This window comes from Salvelinus alpinus, chromosome 13, assembly GCF_045679555.1.
Source record: "Salvelinus alpinus chromosome 13, SLU_Salpinus.1, whole genome shotgun sequence".
NCBI classification, from domain to species: domain Eukaryota; kingdom Metazoa; phylum Chordata; class Actinopteri; order Salmoniformes; family Salmonidae; genus Salvelinus; species Salvelinus alpinus.
The window spans coordinates 19411104-19429621 of record NC_092098.1 but is presented as its reverse complement, the minus strand read 5'-3'; the positions used below and the strand labels follow the sequence as shown (position 1 = coordinate 19429621).

At 43.5% G+C, this 18518-nt stretch overlaps 2 protein-coding genes across 7 annotated transcripts in view; both read right to left on the bottom strand.

The window, feature by feature from the left end:
* Positions 1 to 10520, bottom strand: part of itpkca (inositol-trisphosphate 3-kinase Ca) — a 34813-nt gene extending 24293 nt beyond the window's left edge. Inside the window, exons 1-4 of one of the 2 annotated variants that reach the window (XM_071338412.1) lie at positions 9623 to 10520; positions 7044 to 7143; positions 6404 to 6617; positions 3327 to 3531 (exon numbers count right to left, since the gene is read on the bottom strand). In XM_071338412.1, the coding sequence (XP_071194513.1) occupies positions 3327 to 3531; positions 6404 to 6617; positions 7044 to 7143; positions 9623 to 9988 (885 nt within the window). In that variant the 5' untranslated portion in view covers positions 9989 to 10520. The remainder of the gene's footprint in view (positions 1 to 3326; positions 3532 to 6403; positions 6618 to 7043; positions 7144 to 9622) is intronic. The other variant, XM_071338413.1, reaches the window with a different exon arrangement.
* A 1701-nt stretch (positions 10521 to 12221) lies between these two features.
* On the bottom strand, positions 12222 to 17762 carry ccdc61 (coiled-coil domain containing 61). Of its 5 annotated transcripts, none has more exons than XM_071338406.1 (13): positions 17430 to 17761; positions 16809 to 16986; positions 16635 to 16717; positions 16047 to 16207; positions 15796 to 15948; positions 15491 to 15698; positions 15135 to 15235; positions 14785 to 15014; positions 14429 to 14507; positions 13981 to 14184; positions 13808 to 13850; positions 13661 to 13730; positions 12222 to 13496 (listed from the first exon to the last, which is right to left on the bottom strand). In XM_071338406.1, exons 2-13 carry the CDS (start codon positions 16954 to 16956, stop codon positions 13405 to 13407), a joined length of 1572 nt encoding a protein of 523 aa, XP_071194507.1. In that variant the 5' UTR covers positions 16957 to 16986; positions 17430 to 17761; the 3' UTR covers positions 12222 to 13404. The 5 variants fall into 5 exon arrangements, with proteins under 5 accessions (XP_071194507.1, XP_071194509.1, XP_071194508.1 ...); XM_071338408.1 differs by having other exon boundaries at positions 15153 to 15235; positions 17430 to 17760; XM_071338407.1 differs by having other exon boundaries at positions 13817 to 13850; positions 17430 to 17757.
* Between the last annotated feature and the right edge of the window lie 756 nt (positions 17763 to 18518).

Genomic DNA, 18518 nt, shown 5'->3' with positions numbered 1-18518 from the left:
ACATTCAGATGTGGAGGAACGTTCACATAGGTTTGCAGGGGTAGGATTTATCAGACCAATGGTCGAGAAAAGCACTTTCGTATTATTCTGATTATTAGTGATCAAGTGAGAAAAATGAGCCCGTCTGGCATTTCTAATGGTCTTGTTATATATGCCAAGTTCCTGTCTCAGAATATCATAATGGACCTGCAACTTTTGCCTTTCTCCACGTCATCTCTGCATTCGTTTCCTCACTCATCCAAGGGCCTCTACGTTTGGATATGGCATCAATGGTTGCCCTTAATTTGCTATTAAAGTTAAACTAAATCATCACAAGAGGAAGGCAGAATAGGTGATGGAGTATTGCTCATACTCTCAAAATCTGTCACCATTGGCCTCATGGTGAAATCCCTGAGCGGTTTCCTTTCTGTCCGGGAACTGAGTTAGGAAGGACGCCTGTATCTTTGTAGTGACTGTGTATATTGATGCACCATCCAAAGTGTAATTAATAACTTCACAATGCTCAAAGGGATATTCAAATGTATGCTTTTTTATTTTTACCCTTCCTTTACCCTTACCCTACCAATAGGTTCCCTTCTTTGCGAGGCATTGAACCAGGCTTCCAGGCCTCCGTTTCTTTTTATCCTAAAATATTCCCTAGTCCTTGCCGATGACGATCATACCCATAACTGTCATCGGCAAGGACTAGGGAGTTTTTTAGGATAAAAAGAAACGGATTAGAGCTAAGCACAGGAAAAGTCCTAGAGGAAAACCTGGTTCAGTCTGAAGATATATTCACCTTTCAGCAGGACAATAACCTAAAACACAAGGCCAAATATACACTGGAGTTGCTCACCAAGACAACAATGAATGTTCCTGAGTGGCCTAGTTACAGTTTACTTAAATCTGCTTGAAAATCTATGGCAAGACTAGAAAATGGCTGTCAAGCAATGATCAACAACCAACTTCAGAGCTTGAAGAATAAAAAAAAAAAGATAAAATGGGCTAATATTGTACAGTCCAGGTGTGCAAAGCGCTTAGAGATTTGCCCAGAAAGACTAACAGCTGTAATCGCTGCCAAAGGTGATTCTAACATGTATTGACTCAGGCAGTGTGAATACTTATGTAAATTAAATATTTCTGTATTTGATTTATCAAATTTGTAAAAACATTTTCACTTTTGTCATTATGGAGTATTGTGTGTAGATGGGTGCTACTTTATTTTATTTTAATCAATTTTGAATTCAGGCTGTAACAACAAAATGTGCTATAAGTCAAGGGGTATTTATACTTTGAAGGCACTGTAGAGATAGTATGGACAGTATATGAATAGTAAAGATGTGTACAGGAGTAGTTATATAGGATGAGTCAAGACTAGAATACAGTATATACATATGAAGTGGGTAAAACGGTATGTAAACATTATTAAAAGTGACCAGTGTTCAATGACTATGTAAATAGGGCAAAGCAGTCTAAGGAGCAGGGTTGAGTACCGGGAGGTAGCCGGCTAGTAACAGTGAATAAGGTTCAGGACAGTGTACTGGGAGGTAGCCGGCTATTAACAGTGAATAAGGTTCAGGACAGTGTACCGGGAGGTAGCCGGCTAGTAACAGTGAATAAGGTTCAGGACAGTGTACCGGGAGGTAGCCGGCTATTAACAGTGAATAAGGTTCAGGACAGTGTACCGGGAGGTAGCCGGCTATTAACAGTGAATAAGGTTCAGGACAGTGTACTGGGAGGTAGCAGGCTAGTAACAGTGAATAAGGTTCAGGACAGTGTACTGGGCGTTGGCCGGCTAGTGGTGACTGTTTAACAGTCTGACGGCCTGGTGATAAAACTGTTTATCAGTCTCTTGATCCCAACTTTGATGTACATGTACTGTCCCCTCCTTAGAAATGGTAGCTAGATTAGAAATGAAATGTTTTATATAACGGTACAATGGATATGTATGAAAATACCCTCAAATAAAAAAAGATGACATTCTGTAATGTCGCCTAATATGAAACATTTTCTCGAATCCAAAATTCTGCATTATAGAGTCAAATTAAACATTTTAGCTTCACCGTCCAGATAAATACATAGGGGAGTGAGTCTGTTAGGCTACTGAAATTCTTTGCAGTTTGTTTGTTTTCAGTTTTAAAAGAAGTCATCAGCCTAATGTGGGAAACCACAGAGGAGTCTCAACTTTTCTATCCTTCACTTAAACCAGGGGCGTCAAACTCAAATCGGGCCAACGAATTTGCTGGCCAGACTTTGCCAGTTTGTTTTTACATATAAATGTGCATACAACTGCTACCCAAACTGGCCATTGTTTCATAAAACAAAGAAATATGCCCCTTTACAATGTCTTATAAATGTACATAGGACACTGTATATAGCATTTTAACATACATAAAATAAAGGAGATTAGCTGCAAAGGCTGGACAAGTATTAGCTTTGCATAATATACTGCGACCCTAATCAAAATGTATTTAAAGATTCAAAATAAAAACATAGCTAGGTTGTTATAACATGAACTTAAAACATGTTTTAATTGTTATTTGCAATGCATGGATCATGGTGTTCTTGAATGCAGCACCGCTGTATGGTGCGCTCAACTTCTTGCAGTTGAGTAGTCAGCCTAGGCTTCTGATCAAATGTTGCTGTAATAGGCCGACATGTTTCTCCTTCGCAATGGTGTTTTGTTGTAGGTTTGTTCTTTTGGTTATTCATTGTCAAGCTTTAGAAACCGATACCAGTCGCCAACATTTTAGAAGCCTAGGACTGTGGCATGTGTCTGTGCACTTTCACTCTATGGCGAGTGAAAGCCACATTGAATTCAGGCTGTAATTTCATAAAGTAGATGACAATTTACAACTCCTTAATACTCGCGTATGCCCTAGTGTCATTTAGTAGTAATTTATACTAGCGTGTGAATCCTTTATTCACACGGAAATGAAACTTAGCTGGTAGAAGATTCGGTCAGTGTCATTAGTAATGATATAAAAAAATCCCCATTGTAAAAAAATCCCAATTTTTTAAATCACATGTGTCAAACACAAGGACACATTTCTATCAGGCAGCAAGCACTGCCAACTGGCTGTGTGCCAAATGGCAGCACATTGCCACACATGCCCCTCCTCCCAGACCCACACACACTGGCTGGCTCATATGGCACACAGCCAGTTGGCAGTGCATGCTGCCTGATAGAAATGTGTCCTTGTGTTTGACACGTGACTTAAACAATGGGGATTTTTACACCTGGGCAACCTCAGAGCAGGCTCAACTTGCTCAGCTCACTTGCCCCAGACTGTCTGTGTTTGTGTGTCTGTGTGTGTCTGTGCGTGTGTGTCTGTGCGTGTTCGTGCCTTGAGTCCCTCGATGCGGAAGCCCAGAGTGGTGGTGGAGCTTAGGGTCTCTCTCCACTGCATGTATCTGGTCTTGAGTACTGCCTGTAGGGCTCGCTCCTCTGCAGTGGGGGCCTCTGGGTCCACGTCCACCATCTTCTCATACATGTCCTGACGAGGCTGGGGCCTCTCCCGAGCCTTCGCCAGCTCCTCCTCCAGGTATGTCCTAACAGAGCAGACAGCTTAATATCACATACATACTCATCACAAGCAGGGATGTACTGGAGGGTAAACGCATGGAATCACCATTTCTGCACTTTTTTTAATTTGTGAAAGTGTTTACTAACCTTTTTATTCTGTTAATTATAGTTTACCCACTTATTATTATTGCGTTCCCAGCGTTGATCAAATCTCAGAACGCTAATATTCTAACCACGCCTGCCTCTGCGAACGAGTGTATTCATAATTCAGGTATGCTCACCTGCTCCCCCGGGATGTGCCTTGTCAGCAGCGCATTTCATTTACCACTCTGCCAAACGGCAAACTCAGGCCGAGATGTGAAACAAACTACCTCTGCCCAGACCAACGCTGGCAAGTGGCAGAGAGACACGCTGCTGACAATGGTCTTGCGAAATGCCGGACGTATGTAAAACAATTTTTTTTTTACTCCCCAATTGGTAGTTACAGTCTTGTCCGTACGGTAGTTGCAACGATGGGACTCGGGAGAGGCGATGGTCGAGAGCCATGCGTCCCCAGAAACACGACCCTGCCACGTCGCACTGCTTCTTGACACACTGCTCGCTAAACCTGGAAGCCAGCCGCACCAATGTGTTGGAGGAAACACCGTACACCTTGCGCCCGGGTCAGCGTGCATGCACCCGACCCGCCACAGGAGTCGCCAGAGCGCGATGTGACAAGGACATCCCAACCGGACAAACCCTCCCCTAACATGGACAATACTGGGCCAATTGTGCGCTGTCTCCTGGTTGCAGCCGGCTGCGACACAGCCCGAGATCGAACCCGGGTCTGTAGTGACACCTCAAGCACCTTAGACCACTGCGCTACTCGGGAGGCTTAAGGCAATTTTTTTAACGTCCCTTGACTCCTGCCGTGTCAACAGACATCCCCCAAACAAACAAAAAACCTGACTCTCAGGGAATGAGTGTACAATTGGTAAATAGTCGCTGATATTTCAGTCAGACGGCTAGCTAACGGTGACCTGGCTACTGTTAGCCAGATAGCTCACTGTACAACTAGCTGGCTAGAAGGATGAAGTTAAACGGAGCCTGACCTCAGCAGGAGCAGTTGACAGAAATTAAGCTAGCTATAATCTTAAAAAAAGGCTACTATAAATTCTCACAAAATAACTTTTCTTTACAGAGAGTAGTGAGAAAGCCAGTGGCAGGCTGCAATGCAGGGGGCAAAGGAGTTACACAGAGAGAGGAAGCAAGCAGAGAGAGAGGTTATTGCAGTGGTTCCCAAACTTGGGGTCAGGGACCCATGTGGGTCCCCTGAGAGAATCTGTAATCTTATCAAACACATTAATAACTTGTTTCTCTTTAAATGGGTTTAGTGATCTACATTTTATAGTCAACTAAGGGCCTATACACTGGTGCACTTTACAATACAGAAAACTGAGTTGCAGTGCAGCTCACATGAGATACTAAGAAAATCTATTAAAAAAAACAACATCTCCACATCCTATTTTTCTGGACTGTTCTAGTGTCCAGTTCAAATTAACTCATTTGGGAGGGTGACCTGATGTGAATTTTGTGTCATTTTTTACTACCAAAAATTACATTAGGCCTTCCCTATAGACCTCCATGAAAATGCAATCAAACAATAGTTACAGTGCATTCGGAAAGTATTCAGACACCTTGACTTTTTCCCCATTTTGTTACATTACAGCCTTATTCTAAAATTGATTCAATTGTCGTTGTTCCCCCCCCCAATCAATCTACACACAATACCCAATAACGACAAAGCAGAAACTGGTTTAGACAAATTTACAAATAAAAAAAAATATCACATTTACATGAGTATTCAGATATTCAGACCCTTTACTCAGTACTTTGTTGAAGCATCTTCGGCAGCGATTACAGCCTCGAGTCTTCTTGGGTATGAAGCTACAATCTTGGCACACCTGTATTTGGAGAGTTTCTCCCATTCTTCTCTGCAGATCCTCTCAAGCTCGGTCAGGTTGGATGGGGAGCGTCGCTGTACAGCTATTTTCATGTCACTCCAGAGATGTTCGATTGGGTTCTATTCCGGGCTCTGGCTGGGCCACTCAAGTACATTCAAAGACTTGTCCCGAAGCCACTCCTGCATTGTCTTGGCTGTGTGCTCAGGGTCATTGTCCTGTTGGAAGGTGAACCTTCACTCCAGTCTGAGGTCCTGAGCACTCTGGAGCAGGTTTTCATTTTTCCCATTCAGGCTAAAGAGCTCAATTTTGGTTTCATCAAACCAGAGAATCTGGTTTCTCAGTCCTTCAGGCAAACTCCAAGCGGGCTATCATGTGCCTTTTACTGAAGAGTGGCTTGTCTGGCCACTCTACCATAAAGGCCTGATTGGTGGAATGCTGCAGAGATGGTTGTCCTTCTGAAAGGTTCTCCATCTCCACAGAGGAGCTCTGTCAGAGTGACCATCGGGTTCTTGGTCACCTGGCTGACCAAGGACCTTCTCTGTTCCAAACTTCCTTCATTTAAGAATGGAGGCCACTGTGTTCCTGGGGACCTTAAATGCTGCTGACATTTTTTTGTACCTTTCTCCAGATTTGTGCCAACACAATCCTGTTTCGGAACTCTACGGACAATTCCTTCAACCTCATGGCTCGGTTTTTGCTCTGTCTGACATGCACTGTCAACTGTGGGACCTGTGTGTGTGCCTTTCCTAATCATGTCCAATCAACTGAATTTACCACAGGTGGACTCCGATCAAGTTGTAGAAACATCTCAAGGATGATCAACGGAAACAGGATGCACCGGAGCTCAATTTCGAGTCTCATAGCAACGGGTCTGAAAACTGAAATAAATAAGGTATCTGTTTTTTTTTGCAAACATTTCCAGACCCCAGTGTCTCTAAATCACAGTCTCACTCACCGGGTGCCCATCTTGCAATCCATGATGGCAGGGGAGTTGAAGTGTGTGAGCAGGTCGTCCATCATGTTGTAGTCCTGCTCGGCCCGCTGCACCACTCCATGGTAGCCTGGCACAAAGGGTCTCAGAGAGTCCTCCATTAGCCTCTGCAGGCACTTTTGCTCTCCCTCAGTGTAGCGCTTCAGCAGCATCCCATAGTCCCCTGCATGGAAGCTCCCTGGACCACCAGGCACGAGAGGGCAAAGGGGGGGGGGGGGGGGGGGGCATGTTATACTCTCAAAACACATTAGTACTACACAGCCATCCTCTATTAGCAGTAAGCCAGCAAGAAAGACTAACTTCACTATACAGAAAGGCAGAAGTCAGCTCCCGAGTGGCGCAGCAATCTAAGGCACTGCATCTCAGTGCTAGAGGCGTCACTAAAGAGCCTGGTTCGATCCCGGAATGTATCACAACCTGCCATGATCGGGAGTCCCATAGGGCGGCGCACAACTGGCCCAGCGTCATCCGGGTTAGGGGAGGGTTTGGCCGGGGTAGGCCGTCATTGTAAAATAAGAATTTGTTCTTAACTGACTTGCCTAGTTAAATAATGGTTAAAATTAAGTTGATCAATTAAAGAAAAAGTCAGACAGAAAGAACCAACCTGCATGTCCGACTACTTGCACCCAGGGCTGTGGCTTCTTGGGGGGCACTGAGAGGGGAGACGAGGTCCCTGTGCTTCTGGGTTTCTTCCATGTGACACTCTGCATGGGGAGAGCAATCAATCGTGCAATTACACCTCATTACTTAGTGTACAGTACAACACCTCTAGCTTACATTCACTCTTGTCTGTCCTGCTCCCCTGTGACTTTACTGAGAGACACTGTCATGAGAGCGACAACCTCAAACTCCATCACACAACTTTCTGACCTATGGCCGAGCGTCTCTATGGAAACAACCATTGGCCACCAGACTGAGCCAAGACATGTAGGAGGGGTTGGGCTGGGATCTTGTGTAACAGCTGCACACATTCAATAATTTACAGGCTGCTGGACTTGTTTTGTTGAAAGCTGTGATGAACTTGAGAAAAGTCTGGACCACAACACACATTAAAGTACCCCAGTGAGTATGTGCAGAGTCATTCACAGATAGACAAACAGGACAGACCGGCCAACGCTGTTTCTGTCTGAATGTTCCGAGAGCGTCACTTTTTCCTCCATGGCCTTTGCTAAGTGATAATTGACGCTTCCGCGTTGTGCTGTTTATTTCTCATGGTTTTCAAAACCTATGATGATGTCCAGCGAAAGCAGACATGCAATTTGTTGACACCACAACAGACTTGGATTAACATAATCCTAAACGCTAATCAATAAAACCATCTGTTAAATTCGCTGTTATTTTTTGCTTCTTTACAGCAGGTCACTTCATAGGGAATTGTCAGCAACACTCTGGCATTGTTTACATCAAAGATTTTTATGTATATATATTATATATTTATTTTTTTAATTAAAAGGTGCTAACATGTCTCTCTCTTTTATTAAGTTTCTATTCTTCTGCTCTATGTCTCTGTAGTTTGACAATACTCTAAACGTGTCCCTTGGAAATATGTACAGATGAGGATCTGTGGAAATACTTGCCCAACCTGTTCTCTATGTATGCAGTGGCCTGCAGCTACACCTGAAACTACACATTACAAAACCCCCTGGCAAGGAGAGGCTACACCGCAAGTTGAGTTGAACAAACCTTATTGTACTTCAAACCTTAGTTGCCTAGACTACATGTTTACCATATAAATACAATGAGATTTCAAAGAAGGACTGTCCCATCTTTGTCCAGTCTCTAATATTATCCATACAGTCTAATACTCTAATGCCCTAAAAGGCCTACTAGCATGACAAAACCAAAGATGTGTTATAACAAAACAGACCACAGCCTGTCATTCCCAATAGGAACAAATTAGTCAGTGGGCAGAACAAGCAAGTAGGAAGGCAGAGCCAAGCACGAGCTAGCAAGAGCCTATTGGCGCCTACTCTGAAGTGAACAGTAACTCAATTCGCCCTTGCGCTTCTTCTAAACAAAGCAATTTTACATTTTTGGGGCAAAGGGTAAAATCTACAAACTTACTCTGTTCTTAACAGATTATAGTTTGGGGAACAGAAAACTGAGATCAAATGTTTCATCAATGAGAAAATTAGAATAATGTCAGCTAAAATCCATCTCACGCCATCTTCTCCCACTGCTGCCACTGGGCTTCCTCTCATCACTATATGTGGTAGTGAGTGGAAACGCCAATCGGATGCTTCACACTTATACATCCAGTGAAATATCTGGCTCATTGTTCTTCTTTTTTACCCCCTTTTCTCCCGAATTTCATGATACCAAATTGGAAGTTACAGTCTTGTCCCATCGCTGCAACTCCCGTACAGACTCGGGAGAGGCAAAAGTCGAGAGCCATGCATCCCCTGAAACGCCACACTGCTTCTTGACACTGCTCGCTTAACCCGGAAGCCAGCCGCACCAATGTGTCGGAGGAAACACTGTACAACCGGCGACCGAAGTCAGCATGCATGCGCCCGGCCCACCACAAGGAGTCGCTAGATGGGACAAGGACATCCCGGCCGGCCAAACCCTACCCTAACCTAGACGATGCTGGGTCAATTGTGCGCCGCCTCATGGGTCTCCCGGTCGCGGCAGGCTGCGACACAGCCTGGGGTCGAACCCGGGTCTGTAGTGATGCCTCTAGCAATGCCTTAGAACGCTGCTCCACTCGGGAGGCCCGTGGCTCCTTGTTCTGTGATAAACCTATCCTATCCCCAGCTCAGCCTATACAGTCTCAGGCTTTGAGCCTCTGTCTGTGTATAGAGGGATGAGGAGAGGGGGTAGGGAGAGTGGGCACCTAGGATACAAGTGTTTACAGTTTCTGTGTCAGTGTTTACAGATCCACCCAGCACTAGTGCTTCCACAGCAGTAAAAAAAAGCATATGATTTACAGGCATCATGACAGATGGAAATTTACTGGGACTTCAGAAGTCACACTTTGCCCTAATTTCAATCAGTTCAGATTAAACTAAGCAGTACTGTTGAACCAAAACCAGTTCTAATCATACAATCAAAGATGTTTTGGTATGATATATTCTAATGACACATGCATCTTCCTGAGCAAAACGTTACATAGACTCATGCCGATTGGTCCAATCATATGGCAGCTGATAGAGCATTATAATCATTATCATGACCACCTACACTCACCCGGGGGACCTCATCAGGACAGCCGCGGTCGTCCTCATTTTCTTCAAAAGACGAGGCTGGTGACAACACAGACGATGAGGCGTTTGACAGTTTTCTGAGGAGAAGAGACGCGGGGGAGCCTCCGAACCCACTGTCCGAGCAAATCGACTCCTCGTCGGGATGAGATCCAACCGAGAGCCCGCTAATCCTCATGGCCTCCAATTCAATTCGGCTCGATTCACATGTGACCACCAGTTGTGTAACATTTTCGTGTACGGTTTCGCAATGTGAGGGGAAATCAGCAGCATGTTTTGTGGAGTCTGTCTTCCCGTTCGCCGACAACACTGGCTCCTCCGACGCGTTTGAGCAACTGTGGTTCATATCCCCCTTGCTCCTCGGGCTCGAACTGTGGTCACTAGAGTTTTAGTCATCCTCATCAGAATTGTTGTGGTGAATGAGTGCAGCCTCACCTGATTTTGCTGCTGCGGAGGTTAGTTAGCTAGTCCAAACGAAAATAGGGAGCCACGCCCACCGTACGTTTCATCTTGGATTGAAGCAATAATTGAACGGACAATACCCTGGTTGATCTCCGCAACTTGATGCACCTTTTTAACCGTTCAAACCAGTTTAACCACCAACGCAGCCAATAGCTAGTTACATTACCGTTTGCACGTGCGATAATGCAGATATGCCAGTCTCCGAGAAGTTTAAATTTCTAACGACATTCACCAAATCACGACCAAATATTTTCAACCAGGTGCTTGCAATAATACTTCGTCGCCACATGGGGGGGCTAGAATTGCATTAGCTATTGTTAACCCCACCCCTAAACGACAATGATTTGTTGTCCGTTAATCAATATGTATATGTAAATCATCGAGGAGTAGCTGTAGCAAAGACAGTACAGTATGAAGATGGGCATAAATTGCTTTTCCAATGAAGTCCCTGATCACGCCATTGCAACGTTGGCTAGCTAAACTCATGGGCAGAAAGAAGGTCATCGGTTATAACGGTCGTCTTGCGCCGCACTGTGCGTGTGCACGCCATCGATAGTTGTTTTTGACGAAAATGAACGTGTCAATTTGTCACTTTCATGAGGTTGGAGTAGTAATATGTTCAACTACTTAAGACATTTGCTCGAATCTAGGTTGTGCCTTAAGATTTCGAGAAAATTAACAACTAAGGAAGAATGTTTCACTTCTCCCATTGATTTGTTAAACCCAAAATCGTTTTTCATTTTCGTCAAAAAAACAACTAGATATATCGAAAGAGTGCCTCTGATTTGACGGTTTGCACATGCGCAGTTCGGCGCGAGATGACGTAAGACCGTAATACATGTTTCTACGCATACGCTAAACGAACCCACCTCGCCTACAAGTGTGATCGGGGGATTTCTATTGGAGAAGCAATTTTAGCACAGACATAAATGGAAACCCAGAGAGAAGTCACAGGAGCTATAAACTGAAACATCCGTTTAGAACGTTTTCTTACCACCAAATATGGTAGTGAGAGGAAGTCCAGTCGCGTGTAGTTGAGAGGGTGAAACTGGGCCGAGATTCTGCTAATTTTCTCATCGATGAAACATCGGATCTCAATAACTGTTCTGTTCACAAAACTAAAATCTGTTACGAACACAGCTACATTTTATATACATGACGCTTTGCCAAAGTTTTTAAAACGGAAATATGATCATAATGCTACAACGCGCCAATAGGATCTCGCTAACTCATGCTTGGCTTTGCCCACCTCCATGCTTGTTCTGCCCACTATGCTCAATTTGCTCTTATTCGAAACGACACAGATCAACTATCTTGGGTTAGTATATATTTGGTTACAATATAAAGTATTTAGCAAGTGCTACACAATCACAACATTTTGCTAGCATAACTATGACCCATTGAAAGAGATTGAATGTGTCAAGTTGTGATTTGATCCTTTTAAGACCAGGCAGGAAACCCCAATAGGGATTTTTTTCTCTCTCAATCATATCACAAACTTGTCCCAGTTGAATGTAGACACAAGTATAACACTTTTTTTGATAATATTTCAGAAAATGTTTCTTAAAATATGCAAATGAGTAAATCTCATTAAATATGTGCACATTTGTACACAACAGAACTGCATTTTTCTGGACACTGGATGAAGTCAGCCTAACTATTTTTGTTTCATTTTGTTAAGACACTCCAGGACCGGACTTGTCCAGCACAGATTGTGGATACACGTTTCCCCCCCATATAAATTTGGTAAAAGCAGATGCTTCTGAAGCTGAGAAAATGAGTTGGCGTGTGGGAAGTCTGACTTTTGGGAAATGGCAGTTAAAGACAAGTACACTGAATTATGACTACCAAACAGCAAAAGCTTATGTAGACACATCCTCATTTCTTCAAAGTAAGTTACTAAATGTAGTCCAGTTTGTAAATTCTCTATGAAATGGACGTTGAAATTGTGTAATTCAACATAGTGAGCTTTGAAAGTATTGATGCATGTCCATTTTAAAGTGGTTAGAATTCATAAAACTGGTGACAGTAGTATGATATTCTAAAGAAAATATACATTAAGTTTTTTACATTTTGGAAATACTAATATTAATGTAACAAAATACCAACAAATCCCAAAACTGATAGGTACATTTAATTTCAGCCTCTGGTGCAGGGCTTTAATTCTGATAGATGGTGTTTTAGGTAAGTGGAAAGCATCTTACATTTTATTAGCAGCGGAGGTAAAATCTAAAAACAGCACAAAACGCCTCTCAGCTCTCTCCACTATTCTCATCCTCCTACAGTAGTGCAGATGGAAGCAGCTGTTCCTACGGCCCAGTTGCTCACCCCGGAGAGGAAGGGTCCAGGCCGGGTAGGTTAGCTATTAATTCATGAGACTCAGTCAGCTGTAGTGGAGCTGCAGCCCTTTGAGTAAAGCCCTAGGGAGGAACCTTCAGCCCACCCAACCAACTAACTCTCCTGCAGAGGGGGAGGACACAGTGCACTTGGTGCACTCACTCACACCACATTACTGAGAGACAAAGCTGCTGCAGTGATTATTAATAGAGAAGATATGTCTAGTAAAAGTAGAAAAAAATACAAAGATTTTGGCTAAATACCTATTAGAAAATCAATGGCACAAAAACAAAGCAATAAATCCTCATGCAGCATTTGGTGAAAATCCATCTCTGATCCAATGGGCCAAAACACCTTAACAGACACTCAGCATTACCCCCATCATCAAGTCATAACACACAGCTAGAGAGGAAGTAATGATAATAGAACATGGGTGGACATTTCTTCAAAATTAAATGAGAAACTAGATTTCATTTATATATAAAAACATTTTTCAAAAAAAGATACTTCTCACCAAAAGCAACCACCCCCCCAGAATGTTTCAAATAAAGTTATATTTACAGACTAAAACATCTGAAATCACATTCATCAATCACTCGTTAAAAAAGGGGGGGGGGAATGGGGTATTACGGTCACATCAACAGACACAATGCATGTTATAAAACCAGTCATGCCTCAGTTCTAGTTCAATACACTAACAGTGGCTTAACAGCCTTCACAGTGGTATCTTTATCCACAGATCAGGCACCGTCTCCCAGAGGGTGACAAAATAAGCAGTGTGTGCATCCATCTGTGTTTGCACTTGCAAAAGCCTATCAGCTGATAATGTGTGCTAAAATATCACAGTGTAGTGCAGTGATCTTGTTTAGTCACAGTGTCGACTAGTAATGTCAAATAGTAGTAGTCCTTGGTCTAAGTTTGCAGCACAGGGAAGTCTTTGAACAAATTTTTCCTGCCTAGGGTTTAGTGTCCCGTGTCCAGGTCCCTCATGTAGTCCTGTAGGGCCTGCAGCCGGGCATCGATCTCTGACAGGTCAGCCCCATCTATGGAGCCTTCTGGGTAAAGGACAAGCAATGCACAGATAATGGTAAATCATTGGTTTCAGCAAGATTCTCACACAGAATGTGTCACCAGGGCTCATATTAAAAGTACATTCATTTTTTTTTGCTAACTGACTCTGATTAAACTTTAGATTGAAGAGTAGGCATTGATTGGTTACCTTTGTCTGATCGTACCCTGTGTGTGGGAGTGCTACAATGGGGCTTCCTGGTCAAATGTCTTCCTCTGGGCTACAAAAATAAATAACTGTCACTCAACACAAAGATGTTAAATCAAGGTCTATCACAAGCTGTAAAAAATAACATACCACACTCACCATGGTTGGACCATTGTAGGTCTGCTTCCTTCCTCTGAAACACAGAACAAAATGAGGAACTGTCTGAGACACACAGTAAAGCAACAGAACATCTCTCACTTACTTAAACAAACCCCATTTGGACTGTAATACCAAGTGGTATAGCATGGTAAAGCATAAATTACCTGATTGTCAACTCATCCAACTCCACCAATGAATTCTCAGAGGACTGTCTGCTTCTCCTACTCTCAATTGATAAGCTCCTCCCTCTGCTCCCACTGCCTGCCCTGGTCAGCTGGGGATAAGCCTCCCTGGACCGAGACCGCCCCCTCTCTAGGCCCCTCTCCAGAACAGGTGACGCTAACATTTCTCTTCTGACCTTTCTCTGACTGACGGAGAGAGAGAACACAGGAGGCCAAGTTAAGTCATGATTACAGGGAACGTTTCACTCAGTATTGGTTTTCCTATTAGCATAAGATATAATGGGTTGCCATTTGAAATCCTTGAGCATTTCAACACATGAAAATCACTATACCAGTGTCTCACATGCAAAATACACTGTTATAATTGGCAGAAGCTTGCACTGCAGATACAGTTATGACAGTGAAATGGATAGAGGGAGATGAGACTGACTTTTTGAGTTCCGCCTCTCTCAGTCGGCGCTGTCTGTCCTGGATATATGCAGTGGGGTCAAAGCGTGGCGTCCGCGAACCTGAAAACAGGAACGACAGGATTGGCTGGGAGCTCATACTTAAAGGGAAAATCGACTCAAACTATATTTTGTTACCAAAAGATTGAGTGGATTTTTCATTGAAGATAGCAGATCAAGCAGTTAATCAAGCCCTGTTAGCTTTACTCAGACTTGGTGGTGTCAACTTTAATTGTATCCTTTTCATTACCAAATTTACACCAAGTCAAAACAATCAATGCAATGAAGCTGAATTACCAGTCAACTCCAAACTCCTATAGAGACAGAAAAAACAAGATACCTGTGGGAGAAGGTGAGGGTCTGGCAACATACGAGCGGGGCCCTGAGGAGTCTGCCCTCTGGCCTTCTGACCTCCGACCCCTCTCTTCTGTCCTCTCTCTGGACCCTGAGTGAGCCCGAACTACAACACGTCCCAAACTACGTTCCCGGGACAGTGAACGCCTGATCTCCCCATCACCCCGCGAGGCACTGCACCCAGAAAGGGCAGGGGTCACCCCACTGGTCACCCTACTAAAAACAGACACACATAGTATACAACATTAGCCACAGGGAGAGTATTGTAAGGAGTGAGTAAGTAGGTGGGAGTGAGTGAGTGAAAGTGAAAGAGAGAAAGAAAAAGGAAAGACATACATGCTTAGATTGACTAACCCTCGTCTTAGCAACGCCAGTTCATTGGTCAAACTCTTAACGCGAATCCGTAGAGCTCGCTCCGATGCCCTTAGCTCCTCCAACTAGGAGAGACAGGAAACGTCAGAATTAGCCTACCAGCTGAACAATGGAATCAGCTCCAAGCAATCCTACTTATAATGGCGCAAAAATGTCTACTTCCAAGTGTTGACATGCACACAATACATTTGTTTGATATGCAGGAATCTATGTTACTACATTATTTGCATCAACTGTAGGCCAGGCATTCTAAATTATTCAAAGTTATAAAAGTTACAGAGTACATGCTTATTTGAAATATGATGCAAACAAGGACCAACCTGCTCCAGTAGGAGGCGCTGCTCCTGGCCCCTCTTGCTGGCTGAGCGCTGACTCTTGGCCCTCTCTCTGAGGAGCTGGTCCTCTAAACTCCTGACCACCTCTCTCAGCCCCCGAGCCCCTCCTCCAGGGGTGGAAGCAGACCTCACTAACTGCAGACGCTCCAGAGCCTTGGCCAGAGCCTCCTTCTCCTCTCTGACCAACGTGAGTCTAACAACAGACAGAACAGTCAGGGCCCTTAACCTCTGACCTGAAGAAAACAACACAGACTGTCCTGATTAATACAGTGTAACAAATCATAACTTACTCTGCCCGTAGCCGGCGTATCTCTGGCTCTGCTGGTTTGTGACCTGCATGGTTGGCCAGGGCGTTTAGCTCAGTCTTCAGGGCTCTTATGTCCTTCTGCAGGGCGGCAGGGTCAGGCTTGCCATGGTAGGGCAGGGGCAGGGGGTAGTGGATTCTATAGGGAAAGGTTAACATGGCAATTTCGCAGTTGTACATTTCAAGCAGAGTTTGAGTCAAGCTTATGGTAGTGATATCACTAAAAGAGAGACAAACCTGTCAAATTCCACAGTGTAGATAAGAATTAGATATCTTTTGGCACTGAGGTTAGGAGATTGCTGTTGGGCTCGGGGACGACCAACGACTCCAGCCTTCCGGTTCCGCAAGAGCTCCAGGTCAGCATAGGTCAAGAGGTCAAGGGTAACAGACTCACTAGTCTGAAGAAAAAGCATGCACCATAATCAGAAGTGTGGGTATAATTTGTGTAACGTTCCAACAGGAATCTGTTGAAAAAACGTCGTAAATAACAAGGCTCCCAACAAACAACGCATATAAAGTTGTATAGCGGCAGAATAAAATACCGGGTAGGGCGTGGGCAATTTAATTACTTTTTTCACTCCCAACGTTTATCCCGAAAAATGTCTGTCCTCACTCTGGTAGCCGATGGACAAACATCAAGAATAAGCTACGTGGTGAGAGTATGCCTATTCGGCAGCTAGTTAGCTAGGTGAATTTTGTTGGCAACCTTGTACTTTACAAAGTTTTTGGAACCGATTTCTGTTGGAACGTTCCACAAATTATACTCACCCTAGTCAGAACACTTTTAAACATGTTTTAACTTCCTTTACTGCCTCGCAGACTCACCTTACTAACAGCAGATTCCAACATGCTGCAGAAGATGGGAAACTGCTTGAAGTTGCCTGTTTTGCGAGTTAGGTCTTCGATGTCTGGGACACAATGAAAACATTATAATAATAAATAGTAATGTCTATAATATCCATGGAACTGAACTATGTCATTTCACAATGCTTCACTTACATGCTGGGTCAAACCCTCCCCTCCACTGGTCAGCTGTCATTGCATCAGAGATCTCGACTATTAGCAATCCTTCTTTTAGTTCTATCTTCACAGCAAACTCCACTCCTCGGAATGTAATGTCCTCCTGCACCACTGAGCCCGCCTCCATCTCTCTGCATTGGTCGCAATGTCCACAGACCTAAGTTACAAGAAATAGACAGTCCATCAATCACATCTTAGACATGCACACCACAGCCATCAATGTCGACAAAACTAAATGTAGGCCTAGTAAGTACTGAGTAACTAACTTGAGCTATAATCAGTGTGCTTCAGGTACTGAAACCACAGATGAAGATAAGAGTCTCTTTGCATTAACGTTAGCTAGTTTAGCCGGCCAGAACTTAGCTAGCCAATAACATCTGGTTAGCTACACACAAGCTAGCGATATGGCTAGAAAACAAAATTATGTTTTCTGCAGTGCTAACTATCATACTGTATGATAGCATAATTCCACTACAAACTGGCACGTTGGCTATTCTGTGTTGGTAAATGCTTGTTAGCTAGCTAGCTTCTATATCTCGTAGCTAGCTAAGTAACGTGTTAACGTTAGCTTACAGTACTCTCCTAAGGATAGAGACATACCTGTGGTGATGTGCTCGAAAACGGAACCCAACTCCTACACCTTGGAGAGCATTATAATTCTTAAAATAAAATATATCCAATGAAGTCAAATCGTGTCTCTGGCATGAACGAGTACACCTCTCTTCGATACCTGACAGATTGGAAGCCGCCGCCACTGTTGAATGTAGCGGTTCAATAACCGAGAATGTATAACTACACAATGTCAACTGAATGTATTGGTCGAAAATAAGATACAAGGAAGTCTGATTGGGTGGAGCTACCGTCAATATGTAAAAGCTGTGACGGTATCGCCCGTGCTCAACATCAGCTCCGAGGCCCTTCAGTGGAAGTGATGCTGAGCCCCATGGTAACGACACGGCTTTGTAAATGTAAATCCTCAACGAGCTAAACTGTAATAGTATGTTCAACCAGAAAAGATGCAGTTAGCGGTTGGGGCACTTTTGGCCAGTAGGAATTATTTCATTGCAACACGCACGCATCTTATTATAACCCTGTAATACCGGCAGCTCATGTCAGGGAAGTGAAGAGTGAATTAATAAACATGTTATTAATTCATGAGTGTCTTAGTTGTTATTGTGTTTGTGTGTGTTTAATACTGTGATACAAGCACAGAACTAGAATGAGTCAGTCCTCCAAAGTGAGTGTATCTGGATCACCAGGCAGGCACGCTGTCCTTGAACTAAAGTAGGCCTAGAGCAGAGACTGGCAAACAGTTGTGGCAAACCTTTGGCCAATTTGCTGCGAGTTCATATTATCACATGCAAATTAGTTTTGTTGCCAACTGTTGCGGCAGATTTGCAGCGACTTGTGAACTTCTGGCAAACAATTATGGGAAACTAGTGGAGAACATTCTACTGTTTGCTGCAAATTTGCTGCAAACTCAGTATGAATATGCAAATTAGATCAGGTTTTTGGTTACTGTGTGTTAACAACATTGTATCTACATAAACAAAATCACTTAAAACTTTAATGAACTTGCTTCTCACAGAGAAAACAGAAAATACTAAATGTACTAAATATACTAAACAACATGTATTAAATGTCAACAGATAAAAAATTAATCCAATACAACTTGAAATCATCAGCATG